General features: G+C 45.8%; 2 protein-coding genes across 2 annotated transcripts; both read left to right on the top strand.

Moving 5' to 3' along the window:
• The first annotated feature begins 4,297 nt into the window (after nt 1-4,297).
• Nucleotides 4,298-21,299, top strand: LOC108640765 (phospholipase A2 inhibitor subunit gamma B-like). The gene is made up of 6 exons (XM_029962158.1): nt 4,298-4,491; nt 16,182-16,305; nt 17,376-17,492; nt 18,727-18,876; nt 19,016-19,180; nt 20,943-21,299. Exons 2-6 carry the CDS (start codon nt 16,257-16,259, stop codon nt 21,146-21,148), a joined length of 687 nt encoding a protein of 228 aa, XP_029818018.1. The 5' UTR covers nt 4,298-4,491; nt 16,182-16,256; the 3' UTR covers nt 21,149-21,299.
• LOC108640757 (phospholipase A2 inhibitor subunit gamma B-like) lies at nt 4,483-9,609 on the top strand. The gene is made up of 5 exons (XM_029962157.1): nt 4,483-4,615; nt 5,686-5,802; nt 7,037-7,186; nt 7,326-7,490; nt 9,253-9,609. The coding sequence occupies exons 1-5, from the start codon at nt 4,567-4,569 to the stop codon at nt 9,456-9,458; spliced, it is 687 nt and encodes a 228-aa protein (XP_029818017.1). The 5' UTR covers nt 4,483-4,566; the 3' UTR covers nt 9,459-9,609.
• Nucleotides 21,300-22,531: the final 1,232 nt, after the last annotated feature.

The raw sequence follows: 22,531 nt of genomic DNA, 5'->3' as shown, positions 1-22,531 counted from the left end.
GTGGGTTTGATTCTTCTTCTACACCTTTTTTTATGGGCTGTGGATGACTTCACCGTTGAAATGTCCCAACATGTTGTGGCTCTGTCCTCTTGCATCAGGTGTAAAAGGAAGTACGGGAGATGCAGGATCTACTGTTCCCACAAAAGCTGTTCCTGGGCTTTTGGGACACTGTTAGACTTGTTGTCTCACTGGGGCATTGGAGCTGTTGGGGATGTATGATACCCTGCTGTCACAGGCAGCCCTGTGTTAGCATAGCTCAAAGCCCCTGGTAGCATTTAAAAGTCAGGACAGTCCTTTAAACAGAAAAAATAGGAACATTGTGGTTAAAAATGGCCACTATGCGCAAAATGGTCCCTCCAGTCTTTTTCTGAAGCTGCATCCTGCTAATGTGGGGACAAGAGGGACAGCTCTGCTGTGGCTGCCACTAGCCTGGGTGACTCTTTAGACTCAGCTGAGCACCCAAGCCTTGCAATGACCCTGTGCACAGGGGTTCATTCTGATTGCCAGTTTGTCTGCCATTGCAGAAAGTGTTTTGCTGGCTCTCCAGCTGCTGAGAGGGGAGCCCTGGTCACAGTGCCACCATCCCTCGGAGCCACACTGACTGTGAGGGAAGAGGGCTGGCACCTGCTCTGCGCCTACCTGGTTCCAGCGCTCTGCTGGATTTACCCTCAACCCCAGCATGCCCCGTTCTCCTGGTTCCTTCTCAAGGGTTTCATCACAGGAACAGGGTGCTCCTCTTGGCCTCAGCTGACCTCACCGTCAAGGGATTTATCCTTAGCTCTAACCTCACGTCTTCTTCCTTAAAACCACCATTGTCATTCTCCACTAGGAACCTTCCATTTCAACCCCAGCAGGGCCTGCACAAGCTTCTCCCCAATATCTCCTACACAAGCTGTGCACACCCAGTCCTTTCTATCTTTTACTATCTTTGTCACAACTTCGCCACTTTCTCTTTCAGAGCTTTCTGACCTGGGTTTTTCAGCTGTGTTGTAAATCTGATATATTAATTTTGTGCTTTGACAACATATCTTTATGTTTGGGTTCTTAGGATGAGAGGAAACAGCTTTAAGTTGTGCCATGGGAGATTTGTACTGTATATTAAGAAAATTTCTTCATGGAAAGGGTTGTCAAGCGCTAGAAGAGGCTGCCCAGGGAATTTGTGGTGTCAGCATCCCTGGAAGATGTTGTGGTGTCACAATCCTTGGAAGTATCTAAAAGACGTGTAGATGTTCCACTTAGGGACATGGTTTAGTGGTGGGCTCGGTAGTGCTGGGTTAATGGCTGGATTCAATAATCTTAAGGGTCTTTTACAATCCAAATAATTCTGATTTTATGAAACCCACTGGGATTTTCTGCTACAAACCTGCAAGGCAAATTTGTATATATTTTTTTACATGCTCTGGCCTAGATGGGCATTTTTCTTCTGCTGAATATAGAATAATCATCCTTTTGAACTTTCCCCCTTCTTCACTTCCTACCAATGCTATTTTCAGGATTGGATTTCTAACTTTTCTTGTCTGACATATTTGTCTGACCTCCCCAGCCTCTGCCTCACCTCCCTGTAGAGTGGGACTTGTATTATCATTCTCCTCTGCTTCTGGAAGCATGGACATGCTGCAGAAACATTGACATGCTGTAGAAACACGAACATGCACACCATGAAATTAAAATATAAGAACAAATTTAGAAAGAATCCTGAGAGAGAACAAATAATCCATCTCTCAGCCCTGGAGCAGGATCCTATCAACATAAATAATTCCCTAACAGTTATTGTCTAGCCTGTTTTTCCAAGCCACCCAGGATGGAGGATCCACACCTTCCCACATTTCAGTATTGTCACTGTTTGAAAATTCCCCAGGGCCTAAAGTAAGCCCTCTGTGATAGTTTTTCCTATCCAGCCCTTGTTTTTGTAGACATATATGATATGACTGGGTGTCCACTGAGAACCTTAATAGTTTTCACCTTCTCTCATAGATCTTATTTTCCAGATCTCTTATTGCTGTAGATTGTGTCTTCTCCTTGCTGTGCTGGGTTTCCTCTCTAAAAAAGCACATGAAAAGGCTGCAGCTTCACACCCTCCCTCCTTGAGAGGTGGAAAACAGGTGAGTTCTGTGTAATTCAGTGAGACTAGTGTAGTCATGTTGTTCAGGGAAAATCCCCCAGGCACTTGAGTAATCATCTTAAATGAAAGGGCATGAAATTAAAATCACCAGAGACAGTCACAACCTCTCATCTTCATATCTGTATCTGCAGTCCCACATGTAGTTAAACAGCAGGATCACCCCAATCTGAGTACCCCAGCCTGCCTGGGGACAGGGTTTTATTCAGTTTGAGTTTTAAGACCACTGAGGAGTGAATTTTAGTCCTGAACAGGCTGCAGTCAGAAGTTTGATTTCATTTCAACGTGTCTATGACCATTTCTGAGCTGAAAAAGAATTTCAAGGTGAAGATATAATTTTCCCTTGCCTCCTTGAGATATCAGCTTAAAGGAAAATGGGGGTCCAAGGCTCTTGTACAGTGTGGTTGCACTGATTTTCATTACCACAACGCTGTGGACTTATCTAAGAAGAGGTCCTGCTGGACTACTCAATGTATAGCAAGATGTAACAAGGCCACTGTCCTTTGAAGAGGTTAGTCTCAAATGGAAAAGCACATAGTAAGGTGGGAGAGAGAGAGGCAGAGAAGAGCTCTGCTGCTGGCAGAATATGAAAGCAAAAGAGTGAGTGGAAACATCAGTGAGATCTGTGATTTTTCTCTACGGATTTACGGGAAGACTTTGCTAGATCTGGGAACAGCACTCAGCTCATTTGCACATCAGTAGGAATCTTCAGTAGTGAAGCTCTCCCCGCTTTTCACCAAACACCCATCCCTGCCAGGTTCAGGGTGAGACTACCTTCCCAGTAGTCTGGATTTCCCTGTTACGTCCCCAGAAGCAACACTTGTGCTGGCCTAGAGCTGTCCTGGGTAGCGGGATGGACTAGGTAGCCTTGGAATGTCCTTGCACTTTGTATTTGTGATTCCTCTCTGTATGTCTGTGTGCTCCTGCTGTGCAGGACTTGTCGTTTGGTTTGCCCTTGTGTCTGAAGCCATGTGGGCCAATCACAAGTTGGTCACTGCTGCTTGTCATTGGCCCATCATGAGATGTCAGGGCATGAAAACCTGCTGTAACATCACCTCAGTTGTGACCAGGTTGCCTCACAGACAACCTGTGCTTTCTCCCTGCTGACTTGGTTTAATTTAAAGCCCAGAACTACAACAGAAGACTTCCTTATCAACTTCCAAGTGTTTTATATCAAACCCCAAACGCTGGAGGACCAGTTTTCAACTCCAGAAACCCTTCCTTGAGCCTGCTCCAAGGTGTGCATGGGCAGTCAGTTTTCAAACTGAAGCTGTACACTGCCTCAGAGAGGAAGCTCACTGCTTTGACCCTACCTGCTTTGCCTCTGTAATCAGGGCATGAGAGCTCCTGAGTGATGGGAATGAGGAGATGGGAAACCAGCCAGCAAAAACCCAGCCACAAGAAGCATTTCTGGCTAGTCCTTGCTATACTTTGGCTCTGTCGCAGTTTAGTCTAGGCCTTCCTTGGGGACCAATTTGTAACCAAGGAAGGGTCCAGATTTACCCAGTGTTCCCTACGATTTTTATGTAAGCCAGGGTATAAGAAGAAAGGAGGAGAGGCCTTCGCCCTCTCTTTCCTTCCGGCAGCTTTGAGGTGCGGGTTTCCCTGCTGTTGAGTCTGTCGGGTTGGAGAGCGAGGTCTGGTAAGACCTTGTCGACCTTGGGAGGTGGAGGTTGCCGGCAGTCGCTCCAGCGGTGACTCTCTGTTGTCCCAAGGAGAGTAGTAAGATATTCTTTGCTAATTCTTTTAGTTGCTAGATCTTGTGCTATTGATCAGGATACATATATATATAGACATATATATTTTATTTTGGTTTTGTTCCTTTTTTCCCTTCCCCCTTCCCTTTCCCTTTTCCTTGTGAAATTGTATATATATATTTCAATTGTATATAACTGTAATATAAGCGTAAATATATTCATATATATTGCTTTAGCTACCTCTCTCTCATTTCGGTTTTCTCGGTTGTTTTTTTCCCTCTTCTCCCTGAGGTTTGGGGGAGGGGGGGGACTTCTTGTGGTAAGGTTTGGAGACAGCAGGGAGCCAGCTTCAAACCATATCAGCCTCTTTGGGCCTAACGGGGCTGTCTAAGTGATTTCTTCTCCATCATTCATATGGATGGCAGAGGCTAAATGGTGTTCAAAGTCTGCACCAGAGACTGCACCTGATATCACCAAGAAAGCCAGTCTTTCCTCATAGGCTGCATCCTCTAAACAGGAGAAAGGCAAACAGCATTATTCATCTGGAGAAGAAGGCAAAACTTGTGCTTTAAAAGAAAAAGAAACAAATGCTGGTGTTAGCACTCAGAAATATCTATATTCTTCAGAACACTTCCCCAATCTCCACTTCCTTAAGAACACACCCTTTTCCTCCAGTTTATAAAGCCCTTGTGGCACACGGTGCTGTGTTCACGAAGATTTGGCAGCTCCTTGTGCTTACATCCCATCAACATGAAAGTATCCCTTGGACTCAGCTTCCTCCTGGCTTTCCTGGACACAGGTGAGTTTTTTGCTAGGACCTGCTGAGCTGTGGGACACAGAAGAGTTCTGGGAATGGGTGCTTCATGTGACAGGCTGTTCCTGCCATCTGAGCCATAGAAACACCTCATCTGGGGGGATTTGTGCTGCAGAGGGGTGACCAGTCTCAGGGGGTCTTTGGTGCTGTGGGCCAAAGTGCAGATGAGGGTGTCGGCATTTACAACATGACACCGCTGGTCTGGCCAGGAAAGCTGTTGGTGTGACCCAGGTTACTCTGAGGCAGACAGATCTTTGGTCAGCTGAGTGGATCTCTGGAGTTGTTTATCACAAGCTTAGGGGCCCATTTATTTTGCTCGTGTCCGGGGTTGTGTGACATTTTGGACGTTCTATGTCATCTCGGCTGTCCTTCAGCTCTGCTACAGAGAAGCACACATGTCTTGGAGGTCTTGGGTCATACCTGACACACCATGAAGACGTCACAGCCACTGCAAGGTGCCTCAGTTGGCACCTGGGTTTTGGGAGCTGTTACGTGCCTGGGACCTATTAATCTATGCTCTGGACCCTTGCAGGTGTGTGCCATGGAAGACATCGTATTTGTCCTCTGTTGATAAGCACTTTATTACTTTCTAAGTGTTTCCTGCTGACAGTCTGATATTCTGGTCTGCTTAAGGTGTTCCAGCAGGTAGTTGGTAAAGTGGTTTCCCCTAATGCTTACAGAGAGATACACAAAGAGATAATGCTTACAAAGAGATAATGTCTACAAAGGGATTCTCCAATTTTTACAGAGCACAGTCATTACCCACTGACAGTTCTTGTTCTCCAGCCACTCGGGTGCCCCTGCTTACTGCAAAGAGAGAATTTGGGAGTTGTGGATCAAGGGACAGTTGAACGCCTGCCAGGACTAAGGGGTTTGTAGGATTGCTTTCATCAGCAGCTCCAGGAAAACCCCACCACAAATTGCACAATGAAACAGGAAAAATAAGAGAAGAGGAATGTGAAAAGTTCTGATCAAACACTGAAGTCAAATGGTAATGAAAGGGGAAGTGAGATCCCTTATGATTCTTACTCAGGAATATGTCCTTCTTTCCCCAGGGACATGTCTTCAGTGTGAGGTTTGTTACAGCGAAGGAAGAGGCTGCTCTGGCCCCATGAAAACCTGCACTGGTGGTGAAGATACCTGTGGCATCATTCTGTACGAGATCCTAATGGGTAGGTGAGACATCCCCTATATCTGTGTGCCATTGTAGCTTTCAGAGTGGGACTGGGGCAGGTGTCTCTCTCCCCACTTCTGTCACTGGTCTTATGATCCACCCTTGGTTAAACTGTTCATTTTTCTTTTGCTGGCAGAGGAGCCAGAGATCAGGATAGTCTGGGATGGGAAAAGCTCTCTATTCCTCTATCTTGAGAAGCAGTTTCTTACTGGGAGGTTTTGGTTCTTAGCTGTGGAGGGGAGAACCATGAGCTACACTAGGCTGCTGACATCTAGCTCTGAGGGTGCAGTGGTGACATGTGGAGAGAGAAGGTGGCCTGCATCTAACCCCCTTCCTTGAGCAGGGAAGGGGACACCAGGCAACCAGGCAGTACCACCGGGGCTGAGCTATCACTGTATCATTGTAATCGACATCACAGAATAGTTTGGGTTGGAAGAGACCTTAAAGATCATCTTGTTCCAATGCCCTGCCCTGGCCAGGGACACCTTTCACTAGAACAGGTTGCTCAGAGCCCCCATCCAGCCTGGCCTTGAACACTTCCAGGATGGGCCATCCACAGCTTCTCTGCAACCTGTACAGTGCCTAATGACCCTCACAGCCAAGAATTTCTTCTTAATATCTAATCTAAATTTACCCTCTTTGAGTCTGAAGCCATTCCCTCTTGTCCTGTCATTCCATGCACTTGTCAAACGTCCCTCTCCAGCTCTCTTTTAGCCCCTTTAGGTACTGGAATGTTGCTATAAGGTCACCCAGGAGATTTCTGTTCTCCAGGCTGAACAACTTCAATTGTCTGAGCTTGTCCTCACAGTAGAAGTGAGTCTAGTGTAGCTCATGGTTCTCCTCTCCGCAACTAAGAACCAAAACCTCCCAGTAAGAAACTGCTTCTCAAGATAGAGGAACAGAGAGCTTTTCCCATCCCAGACGATCCTCTAACCCACATGCCTCTAAGAAGCTCATGCTTCTTTATGCACATTCTGCTGAGCACATGGTCCATCGCAGCCACGAGCATCCTGACATGGGCAAGTCTGGTCTACACCATCAGCCAAGCTCAAAAGGTGTAAAGGGGAGCAGAACAGTTAAATTGAGCCTTGAGGTGCTTCAAGGATGAAGGGTGACTTTGTACAAGCAGAAGGAAATATGCAGCTACTTAGGAATTGGTGCAGGAGCTATTGGAATGGGAAGGGAGTTACCTTGTGTTTAACAACTTGGCACTGCCTTCTGCTTTGTTACAGGGGAGATGGCAATCCTTTCATCCATCAAATCCTGCGTGCCATCCAACATGTGCAACCATGGCCCTGTCACCATGAACTATGGGATGGCAAAAGCAAAGGGCCACATAGCTTGCTGCACGGGTGATGAGTGTCGAACCACCTCTGTTTCATGTAAGCTCCTTTTTTATCCTTATAGCCCATCCCCTCTCTGGCCCATCCCAAGGTGTGGCCTTCCAGGCTAAACCATGACCTTGGTTGTTCCTCTCAAACCCTCATTAACACCAGTTACAGCCCATCTCTTTCATTCCAGTGCCACCAGATGACAACGTGCCCAACGGGTTCCAGTGTCCTGTCTGCTACAGCGTGGACTCCAAGTGCAGTAAAGAAATTGTAAACTGCACTGGATCTGAAACCCAATGTGTTGACTTTGTTGGGTTAATGAATTCTGGTAACTGCCTTTTATTTGGGCTGTCTTTCATCTTTTTGGTAAAATGGGTGAAACTAGTCTAAGAGGAAGCATCACTGAGAAATAAAGGCAGGTAAAAAGTGTGGGGAAAAAAAAAAGAGGAAGAAGCAAGGAACTGAAAGGTGAAAACTGAAAGTTTAAAGCTGATCAAAGGGCAGGGGTGTTTTTTTCTTCTTTCTTCCCCACTATGCATGAATAACTGTTGGAGTTCCTCATAGCACAGCACAACTGAGGTCAAGAGGAGAACTGGGTTCCTGAGGCAATCTGATACATGGGCATGTAACAAATCTGACCAAGGCCCTGGACCTGCTGGCCCTAACTAAGACGTATGAGGGTGAATCTGGATCTAAGCTAGTTGCCAGCTCAGTGGAGGTTTAGGTGGAACTACACAGAGCCATTGGCTTTTCCATGAGGTGATGCTGGGGACAAGACACTGTTGTAGTGGTGCTTCTGTGTGTACAGAGCCAGGGACATAAACACTGCAGCTGAGCCTTTGGGGTACCCAAAGATCTTCCTTGAGAAGGAACTCCAGTCTTATAATGGCTCCTTCAGAAATCTTTTTTCCACCTGTAATTACACGTGTAATTAGAGAGAGGAAACTTGACAGCATGTTTCCTGGTCACTCTCCTTTCCTCCCATGCTGCAGGTAAAGGACTTGCACCTTTTGTGGCAATGCTACCTGTGCTCCTGTGATGCCTGAAGGTCTTTGCTATAGACTTTTGAAAATGTGTTGTCCAAACCCTGAATTAGATCATGTTTCACAGAGACAACAGGAAGGAAAACAAGACTTTTCCTAGTCACAGCAATGGAAATATTTCAGTGTATCACTGAAATAAAAATGCTCCTAATTTGTCTTAACTTGATTGATCAGTCACTGTAGATAGAGAAGACCTGTGTGGTGTGATTAGCTATGCAGAGGAAGAAGAGGTGTAGGGGAGCACAGGAAGGTGAGGAACTAGTGAGGTGCCTTTACAAGTTATTTGTATCTAAGACAAAATGCCCAACACAGTATTCCAGCCCTCCATAACCTGCACAGCAGAGAAATGTGAGCAGTGTTAGCAAAAGCAAGCAACAGGAACAAAAATGTCTGTTTGGAGAGTTAGGCACCCAGCACCTGCTCAGGTCTCCTTCTCAGGTAGGTGCTCCAGGGGTGGTAAAGGACAGGGGTAGGTTTCAGTGGGCATGTCACCATGTTTCTCTCTTGGTTTGGCTAAAATCCTGTAAAGCCTTCAAGGATGGATTAATCTTAATAAATGGCTCAGGCTGTATTGTCTTTGAGACTTCTCAACCCCATGTCAAATATGGCTGAGACATTGTCATCCAGTTTGAATGCCATGAGAGGTTCCGAGAGAGAAGGAGGCAATGAATTCCTGGAGTATGTCACACAGCCCTGGTTTCTTTAGGAAGCCAGACAAACTTTGACCAGAAGAATCTTTAAACGTAAGAAAGATAACTATGTAAGACCTTTTTAATTTTTAAATTTAAATTACTAGAAGTTTTAAAAATCATCTTTATTCAGGGGAAAGAAAGAAGACAAACCCTAAACCCTTTGTATTTCAAGTCAACCAAGGTGACCTTGCTGTTTCTTCAAATTTGTTCAGAGGATGGGAAGAGACAGGAATGGGTTGGTGGGTTTAGAGCCAACTGGGTGTAAGGAATGGGCAGTTCTTGGGTTGGAAATGGGGACTGCAGTGGCAAGGGAGGGAATGACTATGGGGACTGGGTCCACTGACACATGGCTTGTACTTCTCCTCCTGTGTAGTTCCTCCTGTGAAAGCTGCCATGAAGGGTTGTACCACCATTTCTGGATGCAATATGGCAGGAGATGGAAAAAACAGCCTGGGGATGATAGACATAAAGCCATTCCACTGCAGACCAGCTTTTCCTATGGGCAGAGTGGTTTTTGATCTTGCCCCTCAACACACCGTCTTCCTCCCTCTCCTATCAGGATTCATCCTGGAGAAGGTGCTTTTCTGACTCTCGCTAGTGCTGGGTTGAGCAAAACCCATGACAAACTCCATCAGTGGTTTCTGTCTGAGTCCTGTTCGCTGTAGCTTCTCTGTGTAGTGAGTTTGTTTTCAGATTAGCTCTGCTTTCCTATTTTCAAAGAATAAAGGCAGTACTTGCACTTCTTCTGTTTCCTCATTGATTGAATCTAATGTAAAGCTTCTTCATAGGTTCAATTGTGGTTGGTTTTGTGTTGCATTCTCTCAGTGCTTTGTCTACCTTGGGACTGTGGGAGACTGCATGAGGTGCTCAAACACTGCACAGGCAATGGGAACTCTCAAGATAGCCCTAGAGTTTACAGCCACTATCTCAGGATAAGTGGCAACTTTCAAAGCCACTTTTCCAGGCTCTGAAAAGGACTGGAGGTGAGTTCCTGAGAGGTTGACTCTGGTTAGAGAGGTGACTTGCACTTTTTCCTTCCCTTGTACCCTGTTTGTCCATGGCAGGAGGAGTCCCTCAGCACAGAGGGCTGTTTGTGGCTCTGGGCAGCCCTGAAAAAATCTTTGCTTCAGATGTGAGTCAGTGACCCTTTGCTACAAGCAAACTGCTCCTGGCGAGAGTTTTCTCCTCATGGTTGTTCTTGCCTTAGCAGACACTCTCCCATTCAATCTTAAGTTCCATGCTTGTCTGGAATAAATGCTTACCTCAGGAAGATTTAGTTTCATAAAATAGGTAGTTTTATGTGATGACAGAGCGCTGTGAGTCCAATCAATGGCAAATTTTAGCTCAATACCACTTCCCCTTCTGTTGGCTAAACTACACCCATAGCTGGCACAGCCTCCTCTCTTCTATCACCACCACCTGGCTATTCTGCTCCAGCCACACCTGCCAACCTAATCCCTCAGGTTGGTCTCACACAAAGGCTCCAAAAAAGCCCAGCTTGTCAGGCAGCATGGCCTTACCCAGGAGGGATTATGGGCTGTGGGCTAAAAGATACAGCAGTAGGAGCTCTAGGAGATGCTGGGGTGTAGAGTGAAGGAGGAGTGTAAGCAAACTTTAATGTTTCCCTATACATCTGATCCCAGATGAGCGATCCTCTTTTGGAGCAGACTACAGGACTATTAAGCAAAGTTCATGATTGTGTCTGTCCTTACTAGCCTTGGTTCACAGTGCAAGAGTGCAGTGCTTTAGGCATGGAGTTACAAGGATTAAGCTACGCAATTTTATGTCCCAGTTCAATGCTGTGGCCAAAAGCACTACAGAAAGCCTTGGCTGCTGGAACCAGACCATAATGTGTGGCAACAGTGCCACACATTATATATATTTGTATGCATGAATATATATGCCTGGGGTTGTATTTGCAGAGGAACGTGAAGTTGTTTCTTTCATGTTGTGACTATGTTTCCTATAAGGAAGCTTTTCCAGTACCCTGGGCTAGCAGGTTCAGTGGGTATTTTGGGGATTACACTTCTTCAAAGGCAAAGTGAAGATAATCAGTGAGTGAACAAGCAGTCTTTATTGCAGACAGTGTGTTCCGCTTCACACCAGAAATATAACAATTTTTTCCACATCTTTCAGAAGAGGATAGTGGGTCTTGGCCCATCTGACCAAATCAGGGCTACTGCAAAGGGTGGATGTCTCCACCCAGCATGCCTTCAAATGCCTGGAGTGGCCGAGTCAATACTGCTCTTGGAGATCAGGTTTGTGCTGATGGACCCAGCACTGACAGAAGCACCTCCGCTCTAGACACACAGCATTGAGTGGGAAGGATCCCAACCCCAGGGTGCTGTCCTTTCCTTAGAGAACATGTTTTACCTTAGAGCTGTGGGGCACAGAGAACAAATGCTCCACGGGTCACTGCATTCAGGAATAGGCTGATCTTGTGTCAAAGCCTGCATGGTCTCATCTCCTAACTCCTTGGACACCCCTACTGGATGAAAACCTGCTGTTCACAAATTTTCACACATATAGTCCCTTCTCTGGATTGCATTTGTGAAGAACAGCATTTGGTACCCATCTCTCTTGCTGACAACATGGAAGAAGAACATCTCTCTTCCTATACATATCCGAACTATGGCAGAACATCTCAGGATCATAGAATCATTTAAGTTGGAAAAGACCTTTAGGATCATGGAGTCCTCTCATGTACATGAGTGAATAAAACTAAAATTCACCCCTGCACCTAACTGGAACTACCTAATTACTCCAAATGACCATACTTTTAAGACTTACCACTTATTAGAACAGGAGCTTATGTGCAGGTCAGTATCCAATACTTGGTTTCTGCCACTGGAGACACACTTGTTTGGTTTTTGGATGTCACAGAACACAGGAAGGGAAAGTTTCTTTCCGCAGTTCACTGCCTCCCATGGTCACACCTCATGTCGAATTTCATGTCGAGGGAATAAACTCCTGAGCCTCCTGCTCAGAAAACTCTGTTGTGCAGTGACAGATTCAGACTTTATGCTCCAGAAGAATCTGGTAGGGAATATCAGATCCTAGTAAAAGATTTCCAAGCACGTTTCTGCTGGAAACCTCCTGGGATGGTGTGGCCTTCTAGAGAAAACATGAAAACTATTGGCAGATGATAGCCAAAGGAAGAGCTGGTTGTGGGCACTGGGCCCTGTGCAGGCTAAAGGGGCCTGTGATGTTACTACTCTAGGAAACTACAAAGCCCCTTGTGGCCTTCAGATGAGGACCCATCTCATAGGGCTTGTTGGATTCAAAGAAGTTGGTGGAGTTTGGGAAGTAGCTTGTCACAGCCTAGGCAAAAAGTCTGGTTGGAAAGTTGGATTCAGTGGAGGAGCTTATTCAAGCTGTAGGAGCTGATTCCCTTCTAGAGAACTGTGTTGAGAACTGTTGCAGGATGATAATCTATCAGTGTAAGGTTCAGGGTATGCTTAAGAAGTCAGGCTTTTAATATCTGATTAAGTTCCCATACAATGTGTCAGTAAAAAGATGAGTTAAAATGTTTTAATTGGTTAAATTCCCCCCTCCTTTTTTCTTTGTTGTGTTGCTGAGTCCATGACTGAGTACCCACATGCAGTGACAGTAGGCTGAAACACAATTTTGCTGGCCAGATGTTTTTGAGAAATATGACTCAGTCTCCTTGGTCTAAGACTGTAGTTTTAACTTTATTTATCTGCGTCACGGTCTCAAACCTCTACTGTTCACTCAAGAAATTTGCAGACACAAGCAAGGGAAACTCTATTTTCCTAGAAAGGCAACTGCAGTCATCAATATCTGCATGATGGAAAGAGGGGTGCTGTAAGAAATTCATTATGATGTTAAGAGATTCATCAGATTACAGGAACTGATGATCCTAATGCTGTAAGCTGCCAAAGCTGCTAACAAGTACCATCAGTCACGAATGTCTCCAGACTGAGTGTACATGATGCTTAGGACACGACCTGTGGGAAACAGAAAAGCCACAGAATCACAGAATCACAGATTTGTTAAGGTTGGAAAAGACCTTCAAGACCACCAGGTTCAATCTTTGACTGAGCGTCTCCATGTCCACTAAAACATATCACAGGATGCCATGTCTACTTCTACTGTACATGGCAAGTAGACCTGGACATAACCAACATCATTTAAGTGTTAGTAAGTAATTAACCAGTATCATTAGCCATTTCCAGCTTCTCTTCCCTCTAGTTTTGAGTAGAAATTCCTGCCTGTGCGTTCTGTTCCCATTGGCTGTTGGGGAAGGTTGGGGGGTGAGCTGTGACAGACAGATGTGGAAATTCCTGTTTTGCATCTAGATGACTGAAACTCAGTCCCTGTAGAAAACTCAAACAGCTCAGACCAGACCTGAACTGTGTAATTTCCATATGCCTTTCTCACTCATTTTTCATGAAGAATTATTTTGGTGTTTCATGGTTGGTTAAACAACAAATATTTTGATTCAGACTGTGCCAGAGGGAGACCCTTATCCTGTTTAGGATAGTCCTGAGCAGGAGAAAGGGAAGAACTGGTGCGGGATCAGAAGTTACTGGACTCTGTGAGGCTCATTCCCAACACATATCTGCCCTCTGCCATGCCTCCATCCATGCTGGTACCCTGGTTGTGGCAGTTCCTCTCCCTGCAGCCCATCTGCAGCACAGGAAGAACTGCTTAGCCCTCCCCTTTCTAAGACTTTCTGGAAAGTGGTGTCTGCCTGATGGTCTTTGGGACTTACTGGAGCCCTGCAGCTATTTCTGGGAAAATCCCCCAGGCACTTCAGTAATCATCTTAAATGAAAGGGCATGAAATTAATATCACCAGAGACAGTCACAACCTCTCATCTTCATATCTGTATCTGCAGTCCCACATGTAGTTAAACAGCAGGATCACCCCAATCTGAGTACCCCAGCCTGTCTGGGGACAGGGTTTTATTCAGTTTGAGTTTTAAGACCACTGAGGAGTGAATTTTAGTCCTGAACAGGCTGCAGTCAGAAGTTTGATTTCATTTCAACGTGTCTATGATAATTTCTGAGCTGAAAAAGAATTTCAAGGTGAAGATATAATTTTCTCTTGCCTCCTTGAGATATCAGCTTAATGGAAAATGGGGGTCCAAGGCTCTTGTACAGTGTGGTTGCACTGATTTTCAGTATCACAACGCTGTGGACTTATCTAAGTAGAGGTCCTGCTGGACTACTCAATGTATAGCAAGATGTAACAAGGCCACTGTCCTTTGAAGAGGTTAGTCTCAAATGGAAAAGCACATAGTAAGGTGGGAGAGAGAGAGGCAGAGAAGAGCTCTGCTGCTGGCAGAATATGAAAGCAAAAGAGTGAGTGGAAACATCAGTGAGATCTGTGATTTTTCTCGATGGATTTATGGGAAGACTTTGCTAGATCTGGGAACAGCACTCAGCTCATTTGCACATCAGTAGGAATCTTCAGTAGTGAAGCTCTCCCTGCTTTTCACCAAACACCCATCCCTGCCAGGTTCAGGGTGAGACTACCTTCCCAGTAATCTGGATTTCCCTGTTACGTCCCCAGAAGCAACACTTGTGCTGGCCTAGAGCTGTCCTGGGCAACGGGATGGACTAGGTAGCCTTGGAATGTCCTTGCACTTTGTATTTGTGATTCCTCTCTGTATGTCTGTGTGCTCCTGCTGTGAAGGACTTGTCGTTTGGTTTGCCCTTGTGTCTGAAGCCCAGATGAGACCAGCATTCTCCTGTGCAACACACCAAAAAGTCCCTCTGGAGCAATATCTCACTCAAGGACTGACACTGCAGTTGAGAACGGGCACAGAGACATTTCAGTTCTTCCTGGACGTCAATGCAAAAAGTCCTGGAGGATCATAAACTGGCTCAATCTGGTGCAGGACAAGAGGATATCTTCAGTGTGGGGAATGGTTTCAGTGAGGCAGAACATAAAGCCTGTGCATGTGGGCCAATCACAAATTGGTCATTGCTGCTTGTCATTGGCCCATCATGAGATGTCAGGGCATGAAAACCTGCTGTAACATCACCTCAGTTGTGACCAGGTTGCCTCACAGACAACCTGTGCTTTCTCCCTGCTGACTTGGTTTAATTTAAAGCCCAGAACTACAACAGAAGACTTCCTTATCAACTTCCAAGTGTTTTATATCAAACCCCAAACGCTGGAGGACCAGTTTTCAACTCCAGAAACCCTTCCTTGAGCCTGCTCCAAGGTGTGCATGGGCAGTCAGTTTTCAAACTGAAGCTGTACACTGCCTCAGAGAGGAAGCTCACTGCTTTGACCCTACCTGCTTTGCCTCTGTAATCAGGACATGAGAGCTCCTGAGTGATGGGAGTGAGGAGATGGGAAACAAGCCAGCAAAAACCCAGCCACAAGGAGCATTTCTGGCTAGTCCTTGCTATACTTTGGCTCTGTCGCAGTTTAGTCTAGGCCTTCCTTGGGGACCAATTTGTAACCAAGGAAGGGTCCAGATTTACCCAGTGTTCCCTACGATTTTTATGTAAGCCAGGGTATAAGAAGAAAGGAGGAGAGGCCTTCGCCCTCTCTTTCCTTCCGGCAGCTTTGAGGTGCGGGTTTCCCTGCTGTTGAGTCTGTCGGGTTGGAGAGCGAGGTCTGGTAAGACCTTGTCGACCTTGGGAGGTGGAGGTTGCCGGCAGTCGCTCCAGCGGTGACTCTCTGTTGTCCCAAGGAGAGTAGTAAGATATTCTTTGCTAATTCTTTTAGTTGCTAGATCTTGTGCTATTGATCAGGATACATATATATATAGACATATATATTTTATTTTGGTTTTGTTCCTTTTTTCCCTTCCCCCTTCCCTTTCCCTTTTCCTTGTGAAATTGTATATATATATTTCAATTGTATATAACTGTAATATAAGCGTAAATATATTCATATATATTGCTTTAGCTACCTCTCTCTCATTTCGGTTTTCTCGGTTGTTTTTTTCCCTCTTCTCCCTGAGGTTTGGGGGGTGGGGGGGACTTCTTGTGGTAAGGTTTGGAGACAGCAGGGAGCCAGCTTCAAATCATATCAGCCTCTTTGGGCCTAACGGGGCTGTCTAAGTGATTTCTTCTCCATCATTCATATGGATGGCAGAGGCTAAATGGTGTTCAAAGTCTGCACCAGAGACTGCACCTGATATCACCAAGAAAGCCAGTCTTTCCTCATAGGCTGCATCCTCTAAACAGGAGAAAGGCAAACAGCATTATTCATCTGGAGAAGAAGGCAAAACTTGTGCTTTAAAAGAAAAAGAAACAAATGCTGGTGTTAGCACTCAGAAATATCTATATTCTTCAGAACACTAAAGAATGTACCCTTTTCCTCCAGTTTATAAAGCCCTTGTGGCACACGGTGCTGTGTTCACGAAGATTTGGCAGCTCCTTGTGCTTACATCCCATCAACATGAAAGTATCCCTTGGACTCAGCTTCCTCCTGGCTTTCCTGGACACAGGTGAGTTTTTTGCTAGGACCTGCTGAGCTGTGGGACACAGAAGAGTTCTGGGAATGGGTGCTTCATGTGACAGGCTGTTCCTGCCATCTGAGCCATAGAAACACCTCATCTGGGGGGATTTGTGCTGCAGAGGGGTGACCAGTCTCAGGGGGTCTTTGGTGCTGTGGGCCAAAGTGCAGATGAGGGTGTCGGCATTTACAACATGACACCGCTGGTCTGGCCAGGAAAGCTGTTGGTGTGACCCAGGTTACTCTGAGGCAGACAGATCTTTGGTCAGCTGAGTGGATCTCTGGAGTTGTTTATCACAAGCTTAGGGGCCCATTTATTTTGCTCGTGTCCGGGGTTGTGTGACATTTTGGACGTTCTATGTCATCTCGGCTGTCCTTCAGCTCTGCTACAGAGAAGCACACATGTCTTGGAGGTCTTGGGTCATACCTGACACACCATGAAGACGTCACAGCCACTGCAAGGTGCCTCAGTTGGCACCTGGGTTTTGGGAGCTGTTACGTGCCTGGGACCTATTAATCTATGCTCTGGACCCTTGCAGGTGTGTGCCATGGAAGACATCGTATTTGTCCTCTGTTGATAAGCACTTTATTACTTTCTAAGTGTTTCCTGCTGACAGTCTGATATTCTGGTCTGCTTAAGGTGTTCCAGCAGGTAGTTGGTAAAGTGGTTTCCCCTAATGCTTACAGAGAGATACACAAAGAGATAATGCTTACAAAGAGATAATGTCTACAAAGGGATTCTCCAATTTTTACAGAGCACAGTCATTACCCACTGACAGTTCTTGTTCTCCAGCCACTCGGGTGCCCCTGCTTACTGCAAAGAGAGAATTTGGGAGTTGTGGATCAAGGGACAGTTGAACGCCTGCCAGGACTAAGGGGTTTGTAGGATTGCTTTCATCAGCAGCTCCAGGAAAACCCCACCACAAATTGCACAATGAAACAGGAAAAATAAGAGAAGAGGAATGTGAAAAGTTCTGATCAAACACTGAAGTCAAATGGTAATGAAAGGGGAAGTGAGATCCCTTATGATTCTTACTCAGGAATATGTCCTTCTTTCCCCAGGGACATGTCTTCAGTGTGAGGTTTGTTACAGCGAAGGAAGAGGCTGCTCTGGCCCCATGAAAACCTGCACTGGTGGTGAAGATACCTGTGGCATCATTCTGTACGAGATCCTAATGGGTAGGTGAGACATCCCCTATATCTGTGTGCCATTGTAGCTTTCAGAGTGGGACTGGGGCAGGTGTCTCTCTCCCCACTTCTGTCACTGGTCTTATGATCCACCCTTGGTTAAACTGTTCATTTTTCTTTTGCTGGCAGAGGAGCCAGAGATCAGGATAGTCTGGGATGGGAAAAGCTCTCTATTCCTCTATCTTGAGAAGCAGTTTCTTACTGGGAGGTTTTGGTTCTTAGCTGTGGAGGGGAGAACCATGAGCTACACTAGGCTGCTGACATCTAGCTCTGAGGGTGCAGTGGTGACATGTGGAGAGAGAAGGTGGCCTGCATCTAACCCCCTTCCTTGAGCAGGGAAGGGGACACCAGGCAACCAGGCAGTACCACCGGGGCTGAGCTATCACTGTATCATTGTAATCGACATCACAGAATAGTTTGGGTTGGAAGAGACCTTAAAGATCATCTTGTTCCAATGCCCTGCCCTGGCCAGGGACACCTTTCACTAGAACAGGTTGCTCAGAGCCCCCATCCAGCCTGGCCTTGAACACTTCCAGGATGGGCCATCCACAGCTTCTCTGCAACCTGTACAGTGCCTAATGACCCTCACAGCCAAGAATTTCTTCTTAATATCTAATCTAAATTTACCCTCTTTGAGTCTGAAGCCATTCCCTCTTGTCCTGTCATTCCATGCACTTGTCAAACGTCCCTCTCCAGCTCTCTTTTAGCCCCTTTAGGTACTGGAATGTTGCTATAAGGTCACCCAGGAGATTTCTGTTCTCCAGGCTGAACAACTTCAATTGTCTGAGCTTGTCCTCACAGTAGAAGTGAGTCTAGTGTAGCTCATGGTTCTCCTCTCCGCAACTAAGAACCAAAACCTCCCAGTAAGAAACTGCTTCTCAAGATAGAGGAATAGAGAGCTTTTCCCATCCCAGACGATCCTCTAACCCACATGCCTCTAAGAAGCTCATGCTTCTTTATGCACATTCTGCTGAGCACGTGGTCCATCGCAGCCACGAGCATCCTGACATGGGCAAGTCTGGTCTACACCATCAGCCAAGCTCAAAAGGTGTAAAGGGGAGCAGAACAGTTAAATTGAGCCTTGAGGTGCTTCAAGGATGAAGGGTGACTTTGTACAAGCAGAAGGAAATATGCAGCTACTTAGGAATTGGTGCAGGAGCTATTGGAATGGGAAGGGAGTTACCTTGTGTTTAACAACTTGGCACTGCCTTCTGCTTTGTTACAGGGGAGATGGCAATCCTTTCATCCATCAAATCCTGCGTGCCATCCAACATGTGCAACCATGGCCCTGTCACCATGAACTATGGGATGGCAAAAGCAAAGGGCCACATAGCTTGCTGCACGGGTGATGAGTGTCGAACCACCTCTGTTTCATGTAAGCTCCTTTTTTATCCTTATAGCCCATCCCCTCTCTGGCCCATCCCAAGGTGTGGCCTTCCAGGCTAAACCATGACCTTGGTTGTTCCTCTCAAACCCTCATTAACACCAGTTACAGCCCATCTCTTTCATTCCAGTGCCACCAGATGACAACGTGCCCAACGGGTTCCAGTGTCCTGTCTGCTACAGCGTGGACTCCAAGTGCAGTAAAGAAATTGTAAACTGCACTGGATCTGAAACCCAATGTGTTGACTTTGTTGGGTTAATGAATTCTGGTAACTGCCTTTTATTTGGGCTGTCTTTCATCTTTTTGGTAAAATGGGTGAAACTAGTCTAAGAGGAAGCATCACTGAGAAATAAAGGCAGGTAAAAAGTGTGGGGAAAAAAAAAAGAGGAAGAAGCAAGGAACTGAAAGGTGAAAACTGAAAGTTTAAAGCTGATCAAAGGGCAGGGGTGTTTTTTTCTTCTTTCTTCCCCACTATGCATGAATAACTGTTGGAGTTCCTCATAGCACAGCACAACTGAGGTCAAGAGGAGAACTGGGTTCCTGAGGCAATCTGATACATGGGCATGTAACAAATCTGACCAAGGCCCTGGACCTGCTGGCCCTAACTAAGACGTATGAGGGTGAATCTGGATCTAAGCTAGTTGCCAGCTCAGTGGAGGTTTAGGTGGAACTACACAGAGCCATTGGCTTTTCCATGAGGTGATGCTGGGGACAAGACACTGTTGTAGTGGTGCTTCTGTGTGTACAGAGCCAGGGACATAAACACTGCAGCTGAGCCTTTGGGGTACCCAAAGATCTTCCTTGAGAAGGAACTCCAGTCTTATAATGGCTCCTTCAGAAATCTTTTTTCCACCTGTAATTACACGTGTAATTAGAGAGAGGAAACTTGACAGCATGTTTCCTGGTCACTCTCCTTTCCTCCCATGCTGCAGGTAAAGGACTTGCACCTTTTGTGGCAATGCTACCTGTGCTCCTGTGATGCCTGAAGGTCTTTGCTATAGACTTTTGAAAATGTGTTGTCCAAACCCTGAATTAGATCATGTTTCACAGAGACAACAGGAAGGAAAACAAGACTTTTCCTAGTCACAGCAATGGAAATATTTCAGTGTATCACTGAAATAAAAATGCTCCTAATTTGTCTTAACTTGATTGATCAGTCACTGTAGATAGAGAAGACCTGTGTGGTGTGATTAGCTATGCAGAGGAAGAAGAGGTGTAGGGGAGCACAGGAAGGTGAGGAACTAGTGAGGTGCCTTTACAAGTTATTTGTATCTAAGACAAAATGCCCAACACAGTATTCCAGCCCTCCATAACCTGCACAGCAGAGAAATGTGAGCAGTGTTAGCAAAAGCAAGCAACAGGAACAAAAATGTCTGTTTGGAGAGTTAGGCACCCAGCACCTGCTCAGGTCTCCTTCTCAGGTAGGTGCTCCAGGGGTGGTAAAGGACAGGGGTAGGTTTCAGTGGGCATGTCACCATGTTTCTCTCTTGGTTTGGCTAAAATCCTGTAAAGCCTTCAAGGATGGATTAATCTTAATAAATGGCTCAGGCTGTATTGTCTTTGAGACTTCTCAACCCCATGTCAAATATGGCTGAGACATTGTCATCCAGTTTGAATGCCATGAGAGGTTCCGAGAGAGAAGGAGGCAATGAATTCCTGGAGTATGTCACACAGCCCTGGTTTCTTTAGGAAGCCAGACAAACTTTGACCAGAAGAATCTTTAAACGTAAGAAAGATAACTATTTAAGACCTTTTTAATTTTTAAATTTAAATTACTAGAAGTTTTAAAAATCATCTTTATTCAGGGGAAAGAAAGAAGACAAACCCTAAACCCTTTGTATTTCAAGTCAACCAAGGTGACCTTGCTGTTTCTTCAAATTTGTTCAGAGGATGGGAAGAGACAGGAATGGGTTGGTGGGTTTAGAGCCAACTGGGTGTAAGGAATGGGCAGTTCTTGGGTTGGAAATGGGGACTGCAGTGGCAAGGGAGGGAATGACTATGGGGACTGGGTCCACTGACACATGGCTTGTACTTCTCCTCCTGTGTAGTTCCTCCTGTGAAAGCTGCCATGAAGGGTTGTACCACCATTTCTGGATGCAATATGGCAGGAGATGGAAAAAACAGCCTGGGGATGATAGACATAAAGCCATTCCACTGCAGACCAGCTTTTCCTATGGGCAGAGTGGTTTTTGATCTTGCCCCTCAACACACCGTCTTCCTCCCTCTCCTATCAGGATTCATCCTGGAGAAGGTGCTTTTCTGACTCTCGCTAGTGCTGGGTTGAGCAAAACCCATGACAAACTCCATCAGTGGTTTCTATCTGAGTCCTGTTCGCTGTAGCTTCTCTGTGTAGTGAGTTTGTTTTCAGATTAGCTCTGCTTTCATATTTTCAAAGAATAAAGGCAGTACTTGCACTTCTTCTGTTTCCTCATTGATTGAATCTAATGTAAAGCTTCTTCATAGGTTCAATTGTGGTTGGTTTTGTGTTGCATTCTCTCAGTGCTTTGTCTACCTTGGGACTGTGGGAGACTGCATGAGGTGCTCAAACACTGCACAGGCAATGGGAACTCTCAAGATAGCCCTAGAGTTTACAGCCACTATCTCAGGATAAGTGGCAACTTTCAAAGCCACTTTTCCAGGCTCTGAAAAGGACTGGAGGTGAGTTCCTGAGAGGTTGACTCTGGTTAGAGAGGTGACTTGCACTTTTTCCTTCCCTTGTACCCTGTTTGTCCATGGCAGGAGGAGTCCCTCAGCACAGAGGGCTGTTTGTGGCTCTGGGCAGCCCTGAAAAAATCTTTGCTTCAGATGTGAGTCAGTGACCCTTTGCTACAAGCAAACTGCTCCTGGCGAGAGTTTTCTCCTCATGGTTGTTCTTGCCTTAGCAGACACTCTCCCATTCAATCTTAAGTTCCATGCTTGTCTGGAATAAATGCTTACCTCAGGAAGATTTAGTTTCATAAAATAGGTAGTTTTATGTGATGACAGAGCGCTGTGAGTCCAATCAATGGCAAATTTTAGCTCAATACCACTTCCCCTTCTGTTGGCTAAACTACACTCATAGCTGGCACAGCCTCCTCTCTTCTATCACCACCACCTGGCTATTCTGCTCCAGCCACACCTGCCAACCTAATCCCTCAGGTTGGTCTCACACAAAGGCTCCAAAAAAGCCCAGCTTGTCAGGCAGCATGGCCTTACCCAGGAGGGATTATGGGCTGTGGGCTAAAAGATACAGTAGTAGGAGCTCTAGGAGATGCTGGGGTGTAGAGTGAAGGAGGAGTGTAAGCAAACTTTAATGTTTCCCTATACATCTGATCCCAGATGAGCGATCCTCTTTTGGAGCAGACTACAGGACTATTAAGCAAAGTTCATGATTGTGTCTGTCCTTACTAGCCTTGGTTCACAGTGCAAGAGTGCAGTGCTTTAGGCATGGAGTTACAAGGATTAAGCTACGCAATTTTATGTCCCAGTTCAATGCTGTGGCCAAAAGCACTACAGAAAGCCTTGGCTGCTGGAACCAGACCATAATGTGTGGCAACAGTGCCACACATTATATATATTTGTATGCATGAATATATATGCCTGGGGTTGTATTTGCAGAGGAACGTGAAGTTGTTTCTTTCATGTTGTGACTATGTTTCCTATAAGG

Source organism: Manacus vitellinus, unplaced genomic scaffold, assembly GCF_001715985.3.
Source record: "Manacus vitellinus isolate BGI_N305 unplaced genomic scaffold, ASM171598v3 scaffold_42_pilon, whole genome shotgun sequence".
NCBI lineage: Eukaryota > Metazoa > Chordata > Aves > Passeriformes > Pipridae > Manacus > Manacus vitellinus.
This window is presented reverse-complemented; position numbering and strand designations above follow the sequence as displayed.

Excerpts from the sequence above, each read along its gene's own strand:
- LOC108640765 (XM_029962158.1), top strand. The coding sequence starts at position 16,257 with ATGAAAGTATCCCTTGGACTCAGCTTCCTCCTGGCTTTCCTGGACACA. Across the intron at positions 17,493-18,726 it reads TCTGTACGAGATCCTAATGG|GGGAGATGGCAATCCTTTCA; the intron begins GTAGGTGAGACA and ends GCTTTGTTACAG. Across the intron at positions 18,877-19,015 it reads TCGAACCACCTCTGTTTCAT|TGCCACCAGATGACAACGTG; the intron begins GTAAGCTCCTTT and ends CTTTCATTCCAG.
- LOC108640757 (XM_029962157.1), top strand. The coding sequence starts at position 4,567 with ATGAAAGTATCCCTTGGACTCAGCTTCCTCCTGGCTTTCCTGGACACA. Across the intron at positions 4,616-5,685 it reads CCTGGCTTTCCTGGACACAG|GGACATGTCTTCAGTGTGAG; the intron begins GTGAGTTTTTTG and ends TTCTTTCCCCAG. Across the intron at positions 7,187-7,325 it reads TCGAACCACCTCTGTTTCAT|TGCCACCAGATGACAACGTG; the intron begins GTAAGCTCCTTT and ends CTTTCATTCCAG.